Source organism: Oncorhynchus kisutch, linkage group LG25, assembly GCF_002021735.2.
Source record: "Oncorhynchus kisutch isolate 150728-3 linkage group LG25, Okis_V2, whole genome shotgun sequence".
Taxonomy (NCBI): Eukaryota; Metazoa; Chordata; class Actinopteri; order Salmoniformes; family Salmonidae; genus Oncorhynchus; species Oncorhynchus kisutch.
Window position 1 is genome coordinate 14,640,499 of NC_034198.2, and position 23,262 is coordinate 14,663,760.

Genomic DNA, 23,262 nt, shown 5'->3' on the forward strand with positions numbered 1-23,262 from the left:
GGTCCTCTGTGGCTCTCAGCCTTTACAGTCCCCACCAGTTTCCAGCCACCACCACCACTCTAACTCTCCACGGCCCTGCTCAGTCTCCCCAACACCCAGCCCTCCCCATCCTCCCCTCCAGCCTCCCATCCCTCGGGCCCCCCCAGGGCTCCCTAATAGCCTCACCTCCTCTGGGACTCTGGGCCGTTATCCATGGCCTTCACGGTCAGGGAATAGGAGCGTCCCACGGCCAGGGAGATGCCAGGCATCACAGTGATCACTCCCGAGCGGTTATTGATGGCGAAGTGGCCTTGATTCCCCGCCAGGATCTTGTAGGTCACCAGCCCGTTGGGGCCCTCGTCAGCATCCAGGGCCGTCAGCTGAAAGGGATACAGGAGAGGAGGCACATCATTTCCCCGTAAGTCTCCATCGACAGTGTCCGCAGTCATCCTAGGCCCAGGGACATCACTAGGGGAAGGCAATCTATACCAATTTTCCCCCCACATTTCAAGGAACATGCAAATTCAGCGCTGATATTATTCTTAAACATATCTAATGCGTAATTAAACGTCTCGTGTTCGGGGTGTATTACAAATCAATAGCATATATGGTCAGCAAATTTGAAATAAGGTAGAGACTACTATCAAAATCAAACGCAGAAATACCTTTTAACAGTAGCATCATCTCTGTACAACATATAGGACTTCATATTCAACACACTGTGATGTGTAAAGAAGTGGCCACACTTGAATAGAAACCTCAAAACATGAATGTGTTTAAAACAAACAGAAAGCTACAGTATGTGACTAAACAAAAGCATGACTGCAACATCTTTAGTGTAATTTTCCCCATATGCCATTCTAAGACTTTACGTACTGTACCTCAAAGATGTCTCTGACTCATTAAGTCATTCAGCAGACAAAGAGTTAACTCATAACTGTCCTTATTAACGCATGTTTCTGAAGCCTAACCAGCCTAACCTGGCTTGCTATGAGAGGAAGTATTCTGATCGGAAACAGAGATTTAACTGCCTGGACTTGACCTTTTCTGTCAGTCTTTTGTTCCCTGCGACTGAACTGGGCTCATGCTCAGACTGCAAAACAGGGGTTATAACAAATTACCCACAATCTTCCCTGGGCACAGAGGGGAACAGCCTATGGCAGCAGCCTGCTGAGAGCTAAGCCAAACAGTCTGCTGCCACAATTATTCCAGCTATAATTCATTAATAAATTAGGTTTACTAACGCTATTACTCTAAGTGGGTGGTTTGTTTGGGAAAACAGCGAGTGAGTATAGCGTATTGATTACCTGTAATACTGTTTCCCCTGGCTGAATGTCTGTGTAAACATTAACACTGTAGGAGGAGTTGAGGAAGGTTGGTGTGTTGTCGTTGGCATCAATCACTGTGATATGAACGGTCACTGTAGGGCTCTCCTGAACTCCGTCTGAAGCCATCATCTATAGAGAAGAGAGAGAGGGGTGGGGGGGGGGGCAGGAGGGAGAGAGAGACAGACAGAGATAGATAGAAAAGGAAGGAAAGAATGAGAGAGAAGGGGAGACGGGGAGCGAGAGAGAAATTATCAAACACCTTCAGAGAAACCATTGAGGAATGAACTTTTGAACAGCCTGTTGAGAATATCTAGGAAACAGTCAAACAATGCTAATGCATGATATACTGTATGTATACAGTAGAGACACTATATAACCCATGACATGTTCTGTCATGTCACGAACAACGGGTTAGACCAGGAGAGTCACAGTCACAGGACAGAAAAGGAAGACAAGGATGGTGACCAATGGTAAAAAGAAAATTTGAAGATTGAGAGCAATAACCTTACTAAAAATCCATTTACACAGAGATATTAATTCATCACACTGACTAAACAGGGCCTATTGGCTTAAAAACGACTTACAGTAATGAAGACTACACTGCTCTTACAACTCTAATCATGATTGGCATACCAATGTTGTTTTTTCATTAGATAAAGTGAACAGACCCTTTAATGTGCCTTTGCTAATTAATACTCTTAAGCTTCACTAATGTGTGTGTGTGCGTGAAGCAGTATCTGACTGTGAACTTCCACATAGAACACAACCGATCACATGGATAAAACAAGACTAAGATTGGTTAAAAAAGAAAGAAAAAAAGAACATGCTAACAAGCATCAAACAGCGAGAAAAGCACAACGATCCTCAGTTGAGCCGGAGATAAAACACCATTTGTCCCACTGGGATGTTCAAAGCTCTCCCCCATTAACTTTTCGAATTAAAGCTACTTATTTTGCCACCATTGTGATCTTGCCCACAAAACAATGGCGGAAGCAGCTAAAAAAAGCCCACAGGTAAACACAGTGGTAAGTGCTAGCGAAAACCGGAATCCAGAGACATCCCTTAAGTATTTCTTAATGTCTATAGTGCTTAGCAACACCACACTTCAAAGTCTTGACAGGATAGCGCTGCGGGCTCCTCCACTGTTCCAGGCAGGATGTGGTGGTGGGGAGAGAAAACGTCAAAGTGTTGTTTTCTCCTCTGAGTTTCCGGTGCAATGCTCTACCCTTGACATTATGAGGCTCTTGTCTCCGTTTTAGTCTGAGACAAGTTAGCACTATAAAAACCTCTACCAGCTCCCAACAACATAACAGTACAAATCCTCTAGGCAAGACAGAGGCAAAATGATTATTTTAAGCACTAAGCCATCATTAGGTGGGTAGTGGTTGTTGTAGCTGTGGTTGTATTCTGACTGGCAGGAAGGGTGTCTTTCAGGGTGGGTAGCATAACAGATTCAGTGCCATTTGTCATTTGAATGAAATCAAGTAAACATACGCTGACTGAATATGTATCGGAATTAAAACCCATCGAGACACATCCACATGGATATCTTCATGGTAATGATGGAGAGGGGAAACACATTGAGGCGCTGACTGACTGGGAAGCATTCGTATGTGAGACGAATCCATAATTTAACTCAGCATAGTAACTCCCAGACAAGCGTGCTTGTTCTCAGTGTTTTAATCATTCGGTGACTGCCAGGACAAGGCCAACTCCAAGTGATCGAAATGCTAACAGAATGCTAAAACCACGTCCCACAGAATTAGGGCTGAAGGGAGCAGCACACCAATATTTGCATTCAGAGAAGTCTTCTGGATCTTCTTTGCACCATTATTTCATATTCTGATGGTTTTTGACGAAAACAGAGTTGATCCTGCTGTATTAACATACAGTCAGACAGGCACAGTCAACCTATAAGACATTGCCTTATCAATAAGAATGGCCGCCAGAGGGGATGGCTGCTATTTTACAGGCTCCAAAACAAATGTGCTATTTTGTGTGTTTTTTCACATTTGTTTGTAACTTATTTAGTACATAATGTTGATGCTACCGTCTCTTATGACCGAAAAGAGCTTCTGGATATCAGAACCGAGATTACTCACCTCGAACTGGGCAAAGATTATATAATGTTGCTCCCAGACAAATCCCTGTCATTTGCATAAAGAAAATAAGGAAATACAGGGGGCGGAGATCAGGGTGCCTTGTGAGAATTCAGGGTAACCTGGCTCTACCATCCGTTCTATTGGCCAACGTGCAATCACTGGTGAATAAACAGGATGAGCTCCGTTCGAGACTATCCTACCAACGGGACATTAAAAACTGTATTATCTTATGTTTCACCGAGTCGTGGCTGAACGACGACACAGATAATATACAGTTGGCTGGCTTTTCTGTGCATCGGCAGGACAAAACAGCTACGTCCGGTAAGACGAGGGGTGGGGGTATGTGTCTATTTGTCAATAATAATTGGTGAGTGATGTCTAATATTAAGGTAGTCTCGAGGTATTGCTCGCTTGAGGTAGAGTACTTCTTGATAAGCTGTAGACTACACTATCTACCAAGAGAGTTTTCATCTATATTTTATGTAGCCGTCTATTTACCAACACAAACCAATGCTGGCAGCAAGACCGCACTCAATGAGCTGTATAAGGCCATAAGCAAACAAGAAAATGCTCATCCAGAAGCAGCTCCTAGTGGCCGGGGACTTTAACGCAGGCAAACTTAAATCCGTTTGACCTCATTTCTACTAGCATGTCACATGTGCAACCAGAGGGAAAAAAATCTCTAGACCACCTTTACTCCACACACAGAGACACGTATAAACCTTCCCCTCACCCTCCATTTGGAAAATCTGACCATAATTCTATCCTCCTGATTCCTGCTTGCTTGCAAAAACTATAGCGGGAAGTACCAGTGACTCGCTCAATACGGAAGTGGTCAGACGACGAGGATACTACGCTACAGGACTGTTTTGCTAGCACAGACTAGAATATGTTCCGGGATTCATCCAATGGCATTGAGGAGTATAGCACCTCAGTCAATGGCTTCATCAATAAGTGCATCAACTACATTGTTCCAAAAGTGACCATACGTACATATTCCAACCAGAAGCCATGGATTACAGGCAACATCATAACCGAGCTAAAGGCTAGAGCTGCTGCTTTCAAGGAGCGGGACACAAACCTGGAGGCTTATAAAATATCCTGCTATGCCCCCGCAATGCCTTCAGACGAACCATCAAGCAGGCAAAGCGTCAATACAGGATTAAGATTGAATCATACTACACCCTGCCACATCCAACGCCGGTCGGATGTGGAAGGGTTTGAAAAATATTAGACTACAAAGGGAAACCCAGCCGCGAGCTGCCCAGTGATGCGAGCATAGCCGACGAGCTAAATGCCTTTTCTACTTGCTTCGAGGCAAGCAACACTGAAGCATGCATGAGAGCACCAGGTGTTCCGGGCAACTGTGCGATCACGCTCTCAGTAGGTGATGTGAGCAAGACTTTTAAACAGGTCAACATTCACAAGGCTGCAGGGCCAGACAGATTGCCAGGATGTGTACCCAGAGCATGTGCCGGACCAACTGGCAAGTGTCTTCACTGACATGTTCAACCTCTCCCTGACCGAGTCTGTAATACCTACATTATTCAAGCAGACCACCATAGTACCTGTGCCCAAGAAAGCGAAGGTAACCTGCCTAAATTACTACCGCCCCCTGGCACTCATGTCAGTAGCAATGAAGTGCTTTGAAAGGCTGGTCATGGCTCATATCAACCAAATCATCACGGAAACCCTAGACACACTCCAATTCGCATACCGTCTTAACAGATCCACAGATGATGCAATCTCAATCGCACTTCACACTGCCCTTTCCCACCTGGACAAAAGGAACACCTATGTGAGAATGCTGTTCATTGACTACAGTTCAGCATGCAACACGATAGTGCCCACAAAGCTCATTACTAAGCCAAGGACCCTTGGCCTAACCACCTCCCTCTCCAACTGTATCTTGGACCTCCTGACAGGCCACCCGCAGGTGGTAAGGGTAGGCAACAGCACATCTGCCACGCTGATCCTCACACAGGGCCCCTCAGGGGTGTGTGCTTAGTCCCCTCCTCTACTCCCTGTTCTCCCACGACTGTGTGGCCAAGCACGACTCCAACACCATCATTAAGATTGCTGACAACACAGTGATCACTGACAACGATGAGACAGCAATTTGGGAGGAGGTCAGAGAACTGGCAGTGTGGTACCAGAAAAACAATATCTCCCTCAACGTGAGCAAGACAAAGGGGAGGATCGTGGACTACAGGAAAAGGAAGGCCGAACACGTAGTGGAGCGGGTTGAGAGTTTCAAGTTCCTTGGTGTCCACATCACCAACAAACTATCATGGTCCAGACACACCAAGAAAGTTGTGAAGAGGGCACGACAACGCCTTTTCCCCCTCAAGAGACTGAAAAGATTTGGCATGGGTCCCAAGATCCTCAAAAAGTTATACAGCTGCACCATCGAGAGCATCACCGCCTGGTATTGCAACTGCTCAGCATCTGACAGTACAGCCCAGTATATCGCTGGGGCCAAGCTTCCGCCATCCAGGACCTATATACTAGGCGGTGTCAGAGGAAGGCCCAAAAAATTGTCATAGTCAATTGTCAAAGTGGCAAGCGATACCAGAGCGCCAAGTCTAGGTCTACAAAGCTCCTTAACATCTTCTACCCTCAAGCCATTAAACTGGTCAACAATTAATCAAATGGCCACCCGGAGTATTTGCATTGACATTTGTTTTTACACTGCTACTACTCACTGTTTATTATCAATGCAGTCACTTTACCCATGTGCAAATGATTTTGACTAACCTGTACCCCCGCACATTGACTTGGTACTGTACCCCCTGTATATAGCCTCCTTGTTGTTATTTTATTGTGTTACTTAAAACATTTTTATAATAAAATATATATTCTAAACTCAATTTTCTTAACTGCATTGTTGGTTAAGGGCTTGCAGTAAAGTCGACACCTGTTGTATTCTGCGGATGTGACAAATAATAATGGATTTGATTTCATTTGGATTTGATCAGATTGCTAAAAAAAAAGAACGTCTCTCAATTCTTCAAACAGAGTGGTAAAGGTGAGCAGGAAAAATGGAACTCCAAAACCTCCAAAGTTCTTAGGACAAATTCCAATTATGGTTTCTGATGACATGGCACTTGGCAATTTCAAAGCCTGACAAGACTACGGCTCTCAGGCTGAATGATACAGCTGTTAGGTGACACTTCCTCAAATAAACAGGTCTATCTGATCCAGAGGGAACAGCGAATAACCCGGTGCCAGTTTGAGCTGAAGGAAGAATACATCATCAAACATACTGAGGAATAGTACTGAGGTTAGCAGTGTGCTGTGCTGTGCTGACCTGTGTGTTGCTGTGCTGTTCTCTGCTGAGCTGAACTATTCTGTTCTGAGCTGTGCTACGGCTTAACTGTTTTGTGCTGAACTCCGCTGCGCTGTGCTGTTCCGTGTCATGCAGCGAACTATACTGAGCTGTTCTGTGCTGAACTATGCTGTTCTGAGCTGTGCTATGCTGTACTTAACAGCTCTGTGCTGAACTCTGCTGTTCGGTGCTTTATCATGGACTTCCAGCTGGTAACAGTGCACTAGCCAGCCGCAGAGGGTTTTACTCTTGCATGAAAGCTCAGTTATTGGTGAGTATTGGTTTCATTATTGAAACTTTGTAGGCGCTGGCTCAGGGGATTGCACAAATACTTAATGAGAGGCTACCGCATCACATTATATTAATCATTCCATTTTATCTTTTAGCACAGTAACATTTTTCAATGAGTGCTTTTACAGTGATTGCTTTCACTTTTTACTTACATATTGGAGTATGTTAGCCTACACAAAAACACTCAGACACACACACACACACTACATCAAATACAGGCCCTGTGCCAACTGGTTGTCTGGGCAGAGGGAAGCGGGAGACTTGTGTGAGCAGCAATAGAGGATTATTACATGAAGACGAACACCATTGTTCTATCCCAATGGTCATAAAGTTTGGGGAAAGATTGTGATGCACTCCATCATTACCAGATAAAAACTAAAATAACCCTGCATGCTGTTGGCTGAGGATACGATGTGGAAGACATTTTTACAAAGGATAGGACTATCTCGTACATTTTTTTCAAAAAAAGAACAAATTGGCCAGACATTTCAGAAGCATTGGCAAACTAGTTACTATGGGTATAAAAATCCCAGCTATGAATTTCAAGGAGCAAGAAAACAAGTATTTTGCTGATTCAATAGTGTATATGTAATAGTACTGTACTGACATACCTATTGCCATTCTAGCAGTGTTCATGAGCTTGCTACAAGACATACTGTATATGGGCATTAAAGGACAAGTGACTGAATTCCAGTTTATGATGTACTATTTCGTTTGACAGGTGCTAACTTAATTGTGGGGGGAGAAGAAGAGAGAGAGAGAGAGAGTAGTGTTCAGCTAGAGCTAGCCTTACCGTGAACGTGTAGCTGTCCTGCTCTTCACGGTCCACGGGCTTCAGCAGCGTCAGGTAGCGAGTAATCCCCGAAGGTGTCAACATGAAGATTGTGTTGTAGTTGTCCAAGGATATCTGCACCATGGGATCTTTCATCTTCAAGGGAAGGAAAATAAATCACAGAATTTTTTTTATTGGCAACAACAAGTCCACAAACAACAACTGACGGACTGGAGTCCCATTGATGAAAGCAAGGTGATGAAACCTAGTCAGTCAGTTTCAAATACACGTTTCGGAGACAAAGGAAATATATGTGAGGATAAACACTCATAACAGTTGAACTATGAAGTCATCTCAGTTTTTTATTTCTTTGCCTATCAAACCATTTTGTTTCCATGAAATCCACCGTGGTGTTGAATGACAATGAAAAACAATTACACAGCTCTTTGTATGATATTACCATGGCACTGATGTTGGTATCCGTATCATATTTGCATGACAAAGTATACTAAGGATTTGTTGTTATCAATGCACTTTCTCTCCACGGTATCTGTATGGCTGTGTTGCGGGGTCTGTTGTGCCAAACTAAACGGGCTTTCGAATGTTAAACCCCATACCTTTCCCTAATTCATCTGAAGTCCTGCAAGGCTTTGTAGTCCTTGTGTTCTGCACACACAGCAACACCTGGATACATTTGTGTATGAATACAGACCAATAATGAAAAGTCCAACCTCATCCACTGCCTACCCCTGCAATAATAGTGTCCGCATCCGAAATGGCACCCTATTCACTATATAGTGCACTATTTTTGAACAGATCCCTATAGGAATCTCTATGGACCCTGGTTGAAAGTAGGGCACTAAAGTGAATCGTTTGCCATTTGATAAGCAAGCCAGTCCTTTTAATACAGGCCCATTCCAGACAGGCGACAGCCTTCATTACTAATATGCACCCCTCAGCACTGTGGATATTGTTGATGCTGCTTTAGAGGATATTGAACTTACACCGCTGCCCCTCTGGGCGGAGGGAGACATAAATAAATTGAGCTGCGGCAAATAAAAGTAATTTGAATAATAATCACCACAGACACTTAACAAATGTCTGGGTGAAAGTAAAGGTCCCCTCTCCCAATGCCCCCGCACAGCAGGAGATGACACAGCTTCCATCAGCATGAGGTTTCCCAAAATAATCCAACTCACATGGACTTTAGCCTGCTCCAGATCGGCATGTGAGAAACAACTCCACTAGACCAGGCTAAACCCAGAGTGTATACGTATATACAGCACATATGGCACTAGTAACAACTATACACAACTATATGCCTTATCACTGTAATACAGACATCCATGTACTGTGGGAAACAAGTTCCTCGGGTCAGAGAAAAACAGATAATTGCACTTCAAAGTCTAACCAAGCTAGCTACAAATTGAAACAAAAATCTATAAAACGAGGTGTGAAGCGGAAATCATGTAAATAGAAGAATTGGAGGGTTTGAAAAAAAGAGGCTAATCAGCAGAAAAAGCGAGAAAGAGAACTTCACACTAGTAATCCCTAATCACTAATGCATTGGCTAATAGCTACAGGTTCATCACCAGGGAGGAGCTGAATTAAGAACAAACCAAAAAGTGTGATTGGGACAACCTGCTCAACCAATGAGAACTTGGAGATGGTGTTACCAATCACGTTAAAATGAAAGTCGTGTGTTTTTTGCTGATTAATTCCTATAGTATCATCTTGAAAGCCAAATATCTTATTTGCAACTGACATAAATGGATCCTGGAACTCTACCTAGACAGTCACTTGATTCTATGTACTGTAACAAGGTTAGCTCGTAACCTCTCTGATCTCTTATCAAGATCTACAGCACTATTCCATAGAGAGAGTGAGTGCGATGTTTTAATTTTTATTTCACCTATATTTAACCAGGTAGGCTAGTTGAGAACAAGTTCTCATTTACAACTGCGACCTGGCCAAGATAAAGCAAAGCAGTACGACACAAACAACACAGAGTTACACATGGAATAAACAAACATACAGTCAATAACACAATAGAGAAAGTCTATATACAGTGTGTGCAAATGAGGCAGGATAAGGAGGGTGAGGCAATAAATATAGATAGTTGGATGGGCTATTTACAGATGGGCTATGTACAGGTGCAGTGATCTGTGAGCTGCTCTGACAGATGGTGCTTAAAGCTTGTGAGGGAGATATGAGTCTCCAGCTTCAGTGATTTTTGCAGTTTGTTCCAGTCACTGGCAGCAGAGAACTGGAAGGAAAGGCGGCCGAAGGAGGAATTGGCTTTGGGGGTGACCAGTGAAATATACCTGCTGGAGCGCATGCTGCGGGTGGGTGCTGCTATGGTGACCAGTGAGCTGAGATAAGGCGGGGCTTTACCAACGATGTATAGATGACCTGGAGCCAGTGGGTTTGGCGACGGATATGAAGCGAGGGCCAGCCAACGAGAGCATACAGGTCGCAGTGGTGGGTAGTATATGGGGCTTTGGTGACAAAACGGATGGCACTATGACAGACTGCATACAATTTGCTGAGTAGAGTGTTGGAGGCTATTTTGTAAATTGCATTGTTAAAGTCAAGGATCGGTAGGATAGTCAGTTTTACTAGGGTATGTTTGGCAGCATGAGCGAAGGAAGCTTTGTTGCGAAATAGGAAGCCGATTTTAGATTTAATTGTGGATTGGAGATGCTTAATGTGAGTCTGAAAGGAGAGTTTACAGTCTAACCAGACACCTAGGTATTTGTAGTTGTCCACACATTCTAAGTTAGAACCCTCCAGAGTAGTGATGCTGGATGGGTGGGTAGGTGTGGGCAGCGATCGGTTGAAGAGCATGCATTTAGTTTTGCTTGCATTTAAGAGCAGTTGGAGGCCACGGAAGGAGAGTTGTATGGCATTGAAGCTTGTCTGGAGGTTGGTAACTCCAGTGTCCAAAGAAGGGCCAGAAGTAAACAGAACGGTGTCGTCTGCGTAGAGGTGGATCAGAGAATCACCAGCAGCAAGAGCGACATCATTGATGTATACAGAGAAAAGTGTCGGCGTGAGGATTGAACCCTGTGGCACCACCACAGAGACTGCCAGAGGTCCGGACAACAGGCCCTCTGATTTGACACACTGAACTCTATCTGAGAAGTAGTTGGTGAACCAGGCGAGGCAGTCATTTGAGAAACCAAGGCTGTTGAGTCTGCCGATAAGAATATGGTGACTGACAGAGTCGAAAGCCTTGGCCAGGTCGATGAATACAGCTGCACAGTATTGTCTCTTATCGATGGCGGTTATGATGTAATTTAGGACCTGGAGCGTGGCTGAGGTGCACCCATGACCAGCTCGGAAACCAGATTGCATAGCGGAGAAGGTACGGTGGGATTCGAAATGGTCGGTGATCTGTTTGTTAACTTGGCTTTCGAAGACATTAGAAAGGCAGGGTAGGATAGATATAGGTCTGTAGCAGAGTCTGAGTCTAGAGTGTCTCCCCCTTTGAAGAGGGGGATGACCACGGCAGCTTTCCAATCTTTGGGGATCTCAGACGATACGAAAGAGAGGTTAACAAGCTACTAATAGGGTTTGCAACAACTTCAGAGGAAGAGAGGGTCCAGATTGTCTAGCCCTGCTGATTTGTAGGGGTACAGATATTGCAGCTCTTTCAGAAAATCAGCTATCTGGATTTGTGTAAAGGAGAAATGGGGGAGGCCTGGGCAAGTTACAGTGAGGGGTGCAGGGCTGTTGACCGTGGTAGCGGTAGCCAGGTGGCCAGCCATACAAAAATCTTACAATGTGATTTTCTGGATTTTTTTTCTCATTTTGTCTGTCATAGTTGAAGTGTACCTATGATGAAAATTACAGGCCTCTCTCATCTTTTTAAGTGGGAGAACTTGCACAATTGGTGGCTGACTAAATGCTTTTTTGCCCCACTGTATATACTGTACTCTATACAATCTACTGCATCTTGCCTATGCCGTTTGGCCATCGCTCATCCATATATTTTTATGTACATATTCTTATTCATTTGTTTACATTTGTGTGTATAAGGTAGTTGTTGTGAAATTGTTAGATATTATTGCATGTTCGGAACAAGATGCGCAAGCATTTCGCTACACTCACATTAACATCTGCTAAGCATGTGTATGTGACATAAAGTTAGTGTTAGTGCACAGGATGCAAATTCCTGTTTAAAAAAGCTAGCCTTTCCTAACTGCCTATGTATATTGGTTCCTAACTTCGTGGGGGCTATTCGATGCTAATGCAGTACGCCACAGGATGTTTTTGTGATGGTCAAGGGCAGTCAGTTCTGGAGTGAACCAAGGGCTATATCTGTTCCTGGTTCTAGATGGTGAGGAAAGCCCTTTTAAAGAATAACCAGGCATCCCCTACGTGTTTTAGGGAGTGTTTGACAGTGACGAGGGGTGGTCGCTTGACCGCAGTCCCATTACGGATGCAGGCAATGAGGCAGTGATCACTGAGATCCTGGTTGAAGACAGCAGAGGTGTATTTGGAGGGCAGGATGGTTAGGATGATATCTATGAGGGTGCCTGTGTTTACAGATTTGGGGTTGTACCTGGTGGGTTCATTGATAATTTGTGTGAGATTGAGAGCATCAAGCTTAGATTGTAGGATGGCCGGGGTGTTAAGCAGGTCCCAGTTTAGGTCACCTAACAGCACGAGCTCTGATGATAGATGGGGGGCCAATCAGTTCGCATATGGTGTCCAGGGCACAGATAGGCACAGAAGGTAGTCTATAGCAAGCTGCAATGGAAAGAGACTTGTTCCTGGAGAGGTGGATTTTTAAAATAGAAGCTCAAATTGTTTGGCTACACACCTGGATAGAATGACAGAACTCTGCAGGCTATCCCTGAAGTAGATTGCAACTCTGCCCTATTTGGCAGTTCTATCTTGTCGGAAAATGTTATAGTTAGGGATGGAAATTCAGGGTTTTTGGTGGTCTTCCTAAGCCAGGATTCAGACACGGCTAGGACATCCGGGTTGGCAGAGTGTGCTAGGGCAGTGAATAAAACAAACTTAGGGAGGAGGCTTCTGATGTTAACATGCATGAAACCAAGGCTTTTACGGTTACAGAAGTCAACAAATGAGAGCGCCTGGAGAATGGGAGTGGAGCTAGGCACTGCAGGGCCTGGATTAACCTCCACATCACCAGAGGAACAGAGGAGGAGTAGGATAAGGGTACGGCTAAAGGCTAAAAGAACTGGCCGTTTGGTACGTTCAGAACAGAGAGTAAAAGGAGCAGATTTCTGGGCACGGTAGAAAAGATTCAAGGCATAATGTACAGACAAAGGTATGGTAGGATGTGAATACAGTGGGGGTAAACCTGTGCATAGATTAACGATGAAAGAGATATTGTCGCTAGAAATATAATTTAAACCAGGTGATGTCACCGCATGTGTGGGGGGTGGAACTAAAATGTTAACTACGGCATATTGAGCAGGGCTAGAGGCTCTACAGTGAAATGAGGCAATAATTACTAACCAAAACAGCAATGGACAAGGCATATTGACGTTAGGGAGAGGCATGCGTAGCCAAGTGATCATAGGAGTCCAGTGAGTGGCTTCAGGCAGCTGGTGGGCCTTTGAGGGACGTCGTGATGGAAGGAAGTCTGTTGTGGCCCCAACGTGCTGTGACGTCGGCAGACGGATCAGCAGGGCTCCGTGTGGTAAACCAGAGCAATTGGCAAAATAGGTGTAGTGGCCAAAGAATTTGTCCGATGGGCCTCTTAAGCTAAGAGTCCGATGTGCTCTAGACAGCTAGCGGGCTGTCTAGAGCACATCGCGACGGAGGAGTCAGTTGAAAAAAACCCTTGGGCGGAATTAGGTCGGTGAATGAATGACTGAAATAATGAATACATTAATGAATAAACAAACGAGTGAATGAATGAACAAAGAGACTGGTCAGCTATGGGGTCTTACCTCCTCAATGTCGTTGTCCAGAACCTTGATGCCCAGGGGGGTGGTGAGGCTGACGTCAGCGAACAATGTGGTGCCCACTGGCGCTGACTCGATGATGAAGCCCTGGTATGTTGTGTCTTGAAAGTATGGTGCCTGGTTGTTCTCATCCAGAACCTCGATCTGGAGGTTAGCAAACGCAGGCAGGGGGTGGCCGTTGTCCTGCTCTGCCTGGAAAACAGAAAACGTAAATCTGTGTTCTTATTGGACACATTCAGGTGGCACCTTCCAGATTCACTTCACCTTAATGAACATGACTGAGAACTACTCAATAAGGGCATGTATGCAGCACTGAGGGTTTCAAAACTCTTTCTTTACAGCACAAGTAATGCTGGGTTCATGGACTAAGCTTTCCAAAGACAACTGATATAAAATAGGGTTGAATCCAACACAAGGATACAGAAAATAACCAATTAATTAATAACATTTGATGATTTCGACAGCGATCTTTGCGAATGATACTTATTATTCCTTTGTAATCATATTCCTCTCCAACAAACATGGAAGTACACTGGAAACTCATTAATCCTAGCAGGGCTGTTTGTTCTCTCCATCAGTGATGTTGATCTAATCTATGGCCAATTTATTTTTTATTTTTTTACTAGGCAAGTCAGTTAAGAACAAATTCTTATTTTCAATGACTGCCTAGGAACAGTGGGTTAAGTACCTGTTCAAGGGCAGAACGACAGATTTTGTACCTTGTCAGCTCGGGGATTTGAACTTGCAACCTTTCGGTTACTAGTCCAATGCTCTAAACACTAGGCTACCCTGCCGCCCAATCAGCACGGTTGTGTCAATACAGAGGAATGAAACTGCCTTTACAATTATTGATCATAACAACATAGAGAGGGGAGGGTGACCCTGGGCCCCTCACAAAAAATACCCACTTTATATGACTGATGACCAAATTAATTCCTTCATTTTTCAGCCTTTTCAGCCGGTTTTGTCATTATCCCTCCTCCATAATTGATTACTAATGCTTGACCCGTGTCTATAAATTCACCTGTTTTACGTGAACTAATTGAGATGGTGGTCACCTGTCCTAGAATAGCCTAAACCACGTCCTGTTGAACTCCGTATGATGTCTCGTGTCCAGTCTTATTTTTCAAATAGCTGATTGTCCACAATAAACGACGCATTACATCGGTGGCACCTGTGCTCTTTTTTTGTGCTTTTTTTATGACCGTGGAACCGAATATCTGCTGACACGTGGCTAAATGCTAGCTAATGTACCGAAGCAGCATCGGACAAATGTTATTCTCATTTGCAGTGCACCATCATCTCCCTCACTGCTAGCTGTCGGACAAGTGAAGCATGAGTATTGGACAGTATTGGGGAAGCTACTCTGAAAATACAGTTTATCAAGCTACAAATTACTTCACACTGGAAGATATTTAGAGTTAATTAAATTAAAGTTACTTTGAAAAAGTAGTTCACTACATACAAAGTATATACTTTGTGAAAAATGATCATATCTAAATCTGAAATGTCATATTCTACAAAATGCAAGAATAGATCACTCTGGAGTCAGACATTAACAGAATGTGTCATTTTGCCTATTAAACACAAAAAGTTGTGTGTAGTTTCATTAGTTAGCTAATTGCTTGTTGGCAGAGAATATATTATGCGGTTTAAAGCTTATTTCTTGCAAGTCTACACATTTTGTCAAGGGATGCAAGTACATTTGTGCAGTTTTAAATCAAATTTTCATGCAATTCTAAACATTTTGTCATGTCTAATGTGCATTCATGTGCTATTTAAATTACTTGAATATTACTACAAAATATATGGCCTAAAAAAACGGGCTAAAAAACATTAGCTGACATAGACTAGATGACATCACCGACAAGTTATATGGGGCGGCAGGGTAGCCTAGTGGTTAGAGCGTTGGACTAGTAACCAAAAGGTTGCAAGTTCATATCCCTGAGCTGACAAGGTACAAATCTGTTGTTCTGCCCCTGAACAGGCAGTTAACCCACTGTTCCTAGGCTGTCATTGAAAATAAGAATTTGTTCTTAACTGACTTGCCTAGTTAAATAAAGGTAAATAAAAAGCTCTCTAAGGCACATGTGTCAAACTCATTCCATGGAGGGTCAAGTAGCTGAGAGTTTTTGCTCAACCCTTGTACTTGATTGATGAATTAAGGTCACTAATTATTAAGGAACAACCTCACCTGGTTGTCTAGGTCTTAATTGGAGAGACAAAAACTTTAAAAATGCAGACACTCTGCCCTCCGTGGAATGAGTTTGACACCACTGCTCTAAGATATGCAATGACTGACGTGACAAAAGTAACTGATGATGCACTACCCTATTTTTGAAATTGCACCTTGTGTATTTTACTAGTAGTGTAGCTCAGTGATTCCCAAACTGTGGCATGCAGACCTCTCGCGCACCCTACCCACAGTTTGGGAATCACTGAGCTACACCACTACATGGCAAGAAAGTTATTAACTACCTGAAAACACTACTACATGTTAGTTCACTACTCCCCACCATTGGTATTGGACTGTCCACCTGTCTACAACGGCATTACCAACTAAATATTTGTTTTACCGAGGCTTTTACACATCTTGGAAATGTACTTTTGCTTAGTGGACGTAAATGGGCCTTCTCCCACCACTCTTTGCAGGCCTGAGCCTTGGATTCTACAACTTGGATCAGAGAACGATTCTAGCTACGTGGCTGCATGGGGGCGCACTCGAGCGGGATGACTCTGCTCTCCGACTGCTGGTTATCCATAAATGATGGATGAAGTTGCCTATCTGTGTGCTGCATGGGAGAACTGTTCTACCAGCTTTTGTTTGTGTGTGTGTGTGTGTGTGTGTGACTTTTTGTGTCAGTATGAAAATGGAAATTATGGAGGCCTTGAGGTCACCACTGCACAGCTGGGCCTGCTGCGTGCATATGGACGATGCATGGGACAGCAAGTCGGTGGTTACACCAAGTTTGGACACACCTACTCATTGGAAAAGCATTCCAGGTGAAGCTGGTTGAGAGAATGCCAAACGTGTGCAAAGCTGTCATCAATGCAAAGGGTGGCTACTTTGAAGAATCTCAAATATAAAATATATTTTGATTTGTTTAACACTTGTTTGGTTACTATGTGATTCCATATGTGTTATTTCATAGTTTTGATGTCTTCGCTATTATCCTACCATGTAGAAAATAGTAAAAATAAAGAAAAACCCTGGAATGAGTTGGTGTGGGCAAACTTTTGACTGGTACTTGTATAATTTTCAGAACTATTTTCAATAAAATATCCAGTTTACTGCATCAAACACCATCCTCCGCTCTGTGCCCATGTCTTGCGATGACTCAACATGGAATTTAAAGTGTTGTGAGTAACAGCATGGTCCCCATTATCGGCTAGAGGAGTGTGTAACTGTTTAAATATGAAGAGCAACCACTTGTGTCAAAAGCACTTCATAATTCCCTGGTAGGGGAATATCAGTCGATTCGCCCCCCCATAAGATCTGATTCTAAGACTATACTGACACCTCGTACAGAAAAAAACCCACATGATTTCACATGAAATTTCACACGTGAAATCATGTGAAAACCTGGTTTTGGGAAACGTTTGCATGTAATCACACGTTTTCAAGTGTCATTTCATATTATCACGTGTTGCTTTACATGTTGTCTGAATGTTATCACATTCATTTCACATAGATCACATGTGATTCACGTGCTTTTGGAACATGTGGAATGCATGTGTTTCTTCCGTAAGGGACCTGCGAAAAGCGATCATATCAAAACGGAATGAGAAGCAAATCCAAACTTGCAAAAAAGGCAATTATTGAAATGATTACATCTTCAAAGTGTTCTTCATGGTGCAGAACCAAACGCATACTCCGCAGCTTAATTGAATTACAACGGTGGGATGGTTGACTCCAAATTGGATGGTTGACTCCAAATGCTCAATTACGGGTGATTCACATGTACGTCATCATCTCTCAAACCACTCCAATAGTCAAATCACATACACTTATCAGTCAAATCTAATGAAAATATGATAGTCATTAAAGTACATGATTCTGTCCACCAGACAACCACAGCGCCCTCCCTCCATTCTCTGAGACTATTCCTATTCCTGTACAGTATCTGGATCATACTGTGTATCTATATTTAACACAGCCCCAGGGCAGTATAGAGTACCACAGTATGAGCCATAATACCCATAAAACCTAGTGGTCAAATAGGGAAATGGTTCCAATCATTTTTTCACTATTCATTTTTCCCATAGGCGATTTTAGAAACACATAAAATAAGGGCTGGGTTTCGTGTAGGCTTACTCTGGCGTGAGGTAAATCTCTCTAGGACAAGGTGACTTTTATGAATATATTCACCTGTATTTACCCCCCAAAAATGTAACGCTAATTAGCTGCTAATGTGGCTATCATAAAGAACTGATGCCATGATGAGACAAGACTGCCGAATCGAGGCATAGGTAAGAATCTCGGGATTAACTGTAACGGTTTTTTTCATCTGAAGGAGAGGCGGACCAAAATGCAGCGTGGTGGTTATTCATGTTTTTAATATAGACGACTATACCTTGAACAGACTATACAAAACAAGAAAAGTGAAAACCTAAACAGTCCTATCTGGTGCAAACACAGAGACAGGAACAAGGACATAAGGACAATCACCCACCAAAACCCAACACCAAACAGGCTACCTAAATATGGTTCCCAATCAGAGACAATGACGAACACCTGCCTCTGATTGAGAACCATATCAGGCCAAACATAGAACTAGACAAACTAGACATGTAACATAGAATGCCCACTCAGCTCACACCCTGACCAACCAAAACATAGAAACATACAAAGCAAACTATGGTCAGGGTGTGACAGTTTGCTTTGTATGTTTCTATGCAAGTTTTGATTTGAAACAATACCTGTTAGCAAAGGTGTCAGCTAGAGATGACGTGCAGGAGCTTGCAGGGATTTGTAGTCTTGCATGATGTCTACTTTGATGTTAAATAGAATTTTCGAATCTGAGAGTAAATAGAGCTGAATATTTTTGTAAAAGTCACCTTGTCCGAGAGAGATTTACATGGTTATCAAAACATCCCTCCAGGATAGGCCTACACAAAATATAACGTATTTTACGTTTCTAAAATCCTTTATCGGAAGAATAAATGGTGGAAAAATGATTGGAACCATTTTCCCGTTTGACCGCTAGGTTTTATGGGTATTATGACACCTCCACTGTGGGGCTCTGCACAAGCTGTATTTGCAGTATGGCAAGTTCCAACTCCATGAAGCCTACAAAAAACTTTCCCTAGTTTCCAACACACACAGATGCCTGTAGAAAGTACCTGTTTATTTTTATTTTTTGCCTTTCTCCCCAATAAGGATTTGCACTCTACACAGTACCTGTCCTTGGACAGGGCAGACTGTAAATGGGGTAACTGCTGAGCTGATCTCTTCCTGTGGTCGGCCACCTTTCTCACTGTTAACACAGTCGTTGTGCAGGAGTCACTTCTCATTCACCCAGCCCAGTCTACCTGTCATGTGAGAGGGATCTGTCCAATATCTGGGGGGTAGCTGCCTGCTCCTGAGCTCAGGCTAGGACGGAGGGAGAGGGGAGGGCACTCACCGCTCACCTTCCCCTCACCGACTCCTGAAGCAGAAAATCTCTCAAGCTCGTTGCTGGTTGATACCGCTACCAATCTGTCCGTCAGCATGCAGCAGCGCGAGCATGACACTGCACACACACACACACGGTATACACATCTAATTCAAACACTACACACTGCCTGACTTATTTAATTCACACATTTCACACACACACTGCATGCATATCTATGTCACACATGCTAGGTTGAACTGAAGCCCCCTACGTATGAACACAGTGTCATATAGCCCATAGCTTGCACTGGGCTCTTTCCTCTTTGATCTGGAGTCTGAGACACCTGTAGTACAGGAGTTTCCCCCTGTGCCGATAAGGGAGCTTTATCTATATAAGCTCATGTCCATACTCCCCCCTCGGAGTGTGAGGATCCTTGTAGCATGCAGAATGTTCCTAACGGATCACCGCCCTCTGGAGTTTAAAGCAACAAGCCTCGTCGGCAGCTGTGTGTGTGTGTGATACCTGACTCATCCTGATGGGGGTTTTAGCACCGCTCACTGCCTAACCTGCTCTCTCGCACACACACACACGCGCACACACACACACACACACACACACACACACACGCACACACACGCACACACACACACGCACACACAGCCAGTCCATCCCCAGTCTCTGCCTCTCTCTCTAGCTGTGAATTATTGGATCATTCCCCCTCTTAATCAGAATGAAAGACCATGATTTTGTCACGAAGGCAGCATGCCGGGCTACAGAGCTTTATTCTTATTACCTTGATTACCAAGTCAAATCTTTGATACAGGTCCCTGTTGAGTGGTTTGAGGAGCTTCAGCTTGGCAGTGGTTCGGTTGAGAGAGAAGAAGTCGGCGTACTTCTCAGGCTTACCTAAACAGGGTACAGGGAAATAATTGACCGTCATGTTGAAGGTCAGGGGAGAAGTTGGAGGCTTTATGGAAGTAAGTGCCTCTATGTTTCACAATTTTTTTTAATGCCCCTTCCATTACACGAATGTGAATGTAATTCTAATGAGAAGTCTTGAAAAGACTCATAATCTTTAGATATAATTTCATATTGTCAATGTATGTCAGAAAATAGAAAAATATCAGGCATCTCCTTACTGGCCTCCCAGAGAGCCCGGGGAGCGAGATGGGAGCATTGCACAGTAGCATAGTTCCCTACAGCCCTGCACTGTCAGTTCTCATCTCAGCTCTCCACAGGTGGCCCCCTGCTCCCCTTCGCCAGAAACGCATCCCATCCTCACCCGTCTCCTTCTCGTCCCTCCATTGTATACTCTCTCCCTCCCTGCCACCACCACCAGCCTTTCGGTTAGAGCTGCACTGCCGAGCCCCCACAACCACCACTCCTTACACTGGAGATAGCTATCCCCTCTGCATGACCTGGCATGGGAGCGGTACGGTGGTGACGGAATATAGATGACAGCAGTGTTGACAGGTACCTACCAATGAGGATGGAGTAGAGTATTCCTGGCCTCTCAGAGGGAGGCTGGATGTTCCTGTCCTGGTCCACGGCCTGAATGATGGGCGTCACGTTGACAGGGTTCACTTTGCTCTGAAAGGAAAGAGTAATGGTTAGTTCTATCTGTCAATACTCAGAAATGAGTCATTTACACAGTGTGGGATGCGGGGGCTTCCATTCTTAATGGGATAAAAGGCTGGCGAAAAGAAAAGTTGGAGAATTAATGCATGGTGTGCAATCTTCACCAATTAGTTACCTTTGGGTTTCACAGCAGCGACAGCAACATAATTGCCGTGTTTCAGTTGTACCTTTAAACATCATGGTCAAAGCAGAAATGATGTAGATTGTGCTGGCTTGCTTTGCAGTAAAATGTCTATTCATAAAACAGTGAAAACTCATAAACTGGATGATGTGAGGAAGGAAATTATTATATATAATGTGGACCTATTTATCACAGCACCCGTCACAAAAAGCAATAAACTGCAGACATTTGTTTCCTCCTGAAGCAACATTTATTTGAGTAATTTAAGAGGTTGAAACCACAAGAGAGAGAGTTGGGAGAGACCGAGACCGAGAGAGAGAGAGAGAGAGAGTGTGTTTGCGAGAGAGAGAACTGGAAGAGAGAAATAACGATATGGAGTGAGTAACTGGTCCTTCACTCCAAGTTTCCCCAGCCTAGGGGGAGGAGTAAATTGTCTACTCCCTGTCAGCTCGTCTGCATAGATGTGCAGAAGCACAAGCACCACGCCGGCCTAGTCTCAGTCCCAGTAAATAAGCAGCTCATTTATAATTCAACTCTACTCAGAGAAACCAAGTGAAACTGCTAAAAGTGAAGATGTTAGCTGCCTGGATGCCTCTGCAATAAGGCTCCGGGATAATATGTGTGCGCCTGTGTGTGTGCACGCCTGTGTGTCAGCATTAGCCGTACAGAGACCCTATTGGGTAATTGTGATCCCTGTGTGCTGGGAAGAAGTCTCGAGCAGCTGCTGTAAACACACACACAGGTAGGACCATATGCTCTGGGGGCTGGTTGGCAGAAAACTGCAATTTGTGACAAACATTGACGACAAATCTGTGGCGAGCTGGAGGAGTAGACGCTGTTTGTATGAAAAGTAATTACAGACATCTTGGTTTCATTACCTGGTAGAGTATCAAGATAACAAGGAGGCAAGACATTCATACCAGCAAATGTAATATAGCCACCTGGAATAAAGCATTGGATTTAAAAGTCAAGCTCTGCATCTCCAAATGGAACTAAAGCCATTTCCTCCTATCACTGTTACCCATTGTCCTTGATCATCATGCTTCACACAGCCCTATGAGTAGTCATTAAGTAGCGGTGAACATGGTCTCCTCTCTGCTCTGTACATCTCCCGCCTGACTCATCATGGACCGCTGGTAACAGTCTGAGCATGGACCTTTGGCAATGATTTATCTCTGTGGGGCCCATTGTAATCTCAGCACCTGCAATTACAATGGCTCCAGTATGACTGCAGTAAATCTAATGACTCTGTGGGGCCCTCTCCTCGGTGGACAGACAAGCTATGATGATACTCCCTAAGTCAGCCCTTAGTCACTAGCAGTATGATAAGGAACTACCCCAGTTGGCAAATAACGTTCCGAGAACCATATGTTTCTTAGAGCTTGGTGAGAGTTTGGTTGTACTTTGGTTATTTTGCATACAACCGTTCCAAAACTGTCTGAGAATGGTGCAGGCTAGTTGCTTGGCTTTGAAACATTCTTAGAACATTGAAGGAACTTGACCCCCCAAAAAACTTTTGTTGGGTAATTTCATTAATACAGGGCTGGGCAGTATACTGTGTTTTACTATACCACTATGAATGCAACGACCGGTTTGGGTTTTTACTTGACCTTCTATAACTGTATTTCAATGTCTGGTTTGTTCAATTTGATACGCTATTCTGCCATGTGTAGCACGTTTTTATAGTTTACTCCACTACTTGAGTCATCTCTCTCCTCTCCCCCTCTCTCTCTCTCTCTCTCTCTCTCCATGCCGCTTTCCACACAGACCAAGCCCTGGCCCCTGTCACTCAAGGAGCACAGTTGTTGTTGCTTGACTATGAGACCACCTGCGGTCAATCTGCATGGTCAATGCAGCACATACCACATGATGCTGATGATCAGCTTCTTAATATACACTGTGTACAAAACATTAGAAACGCCATCCTAGTATTGAGTTGCACACCCCTTTGCCCTCAGAACAGCCTCAATTCATCGGGGTATGGACATTTAGGTGTCGAAAGTGTTCCACGGGGATGCCGGCCCATGTAGACTCCAATGCTTCCCACAGTTGTGTCAAGGTGGCTGGATGTCCTTTGGGTGTTTGAACCGTTCTTGATACACACGGAAAACTGTTGAGTGTGAAAAACCCAGAAGCGTTGCAGTTCTTGACACACTCAAAC

The 23,262-nt window shown here is 43.9% G+C and overlaps 1 protein-coding gene across 3 annotated transcripts in view; it reads right to left on the reverse strand.

Moving 5' to 3' along the window:
- pcdh15b (protocadherin-related 15b) overlaps positions 1-23,262 on the reverse strand; it is a 209,479-nt gene that overhangs the window by 90,411 nt on the left and 95,806 nt on the right. For all 3 annotated transcript variants that reach the window (XM_031805197.1, XM_020460822.2, XM_031805196.1), the window contains 6 exons: positions 20,824-20,932; positions 20,136-20,248; positions 13,731-13,937; positions 7,822-7,956; positions 1,287-1,436; positions 166-359 (listed from right to left, as the gene is read on the reverse strand). In XM_031805197.1, coding sequence (XP_031661057.1) covers positions 166-359; positions 1,287-1,436; positions 7,822-7,956; positions 13,731-13,937; positions 20,136-20,248; positions 20,824-20,932 — 908 coding nt within the window. The remainder of the gene's footprint in view (positions 1-165; positions 360-1,286; positions 1,437-7,821; positions 7,957-13,730; positions 13,938-20,135; positions 20,249-20,823; positions 20,933-23,262) is intronic.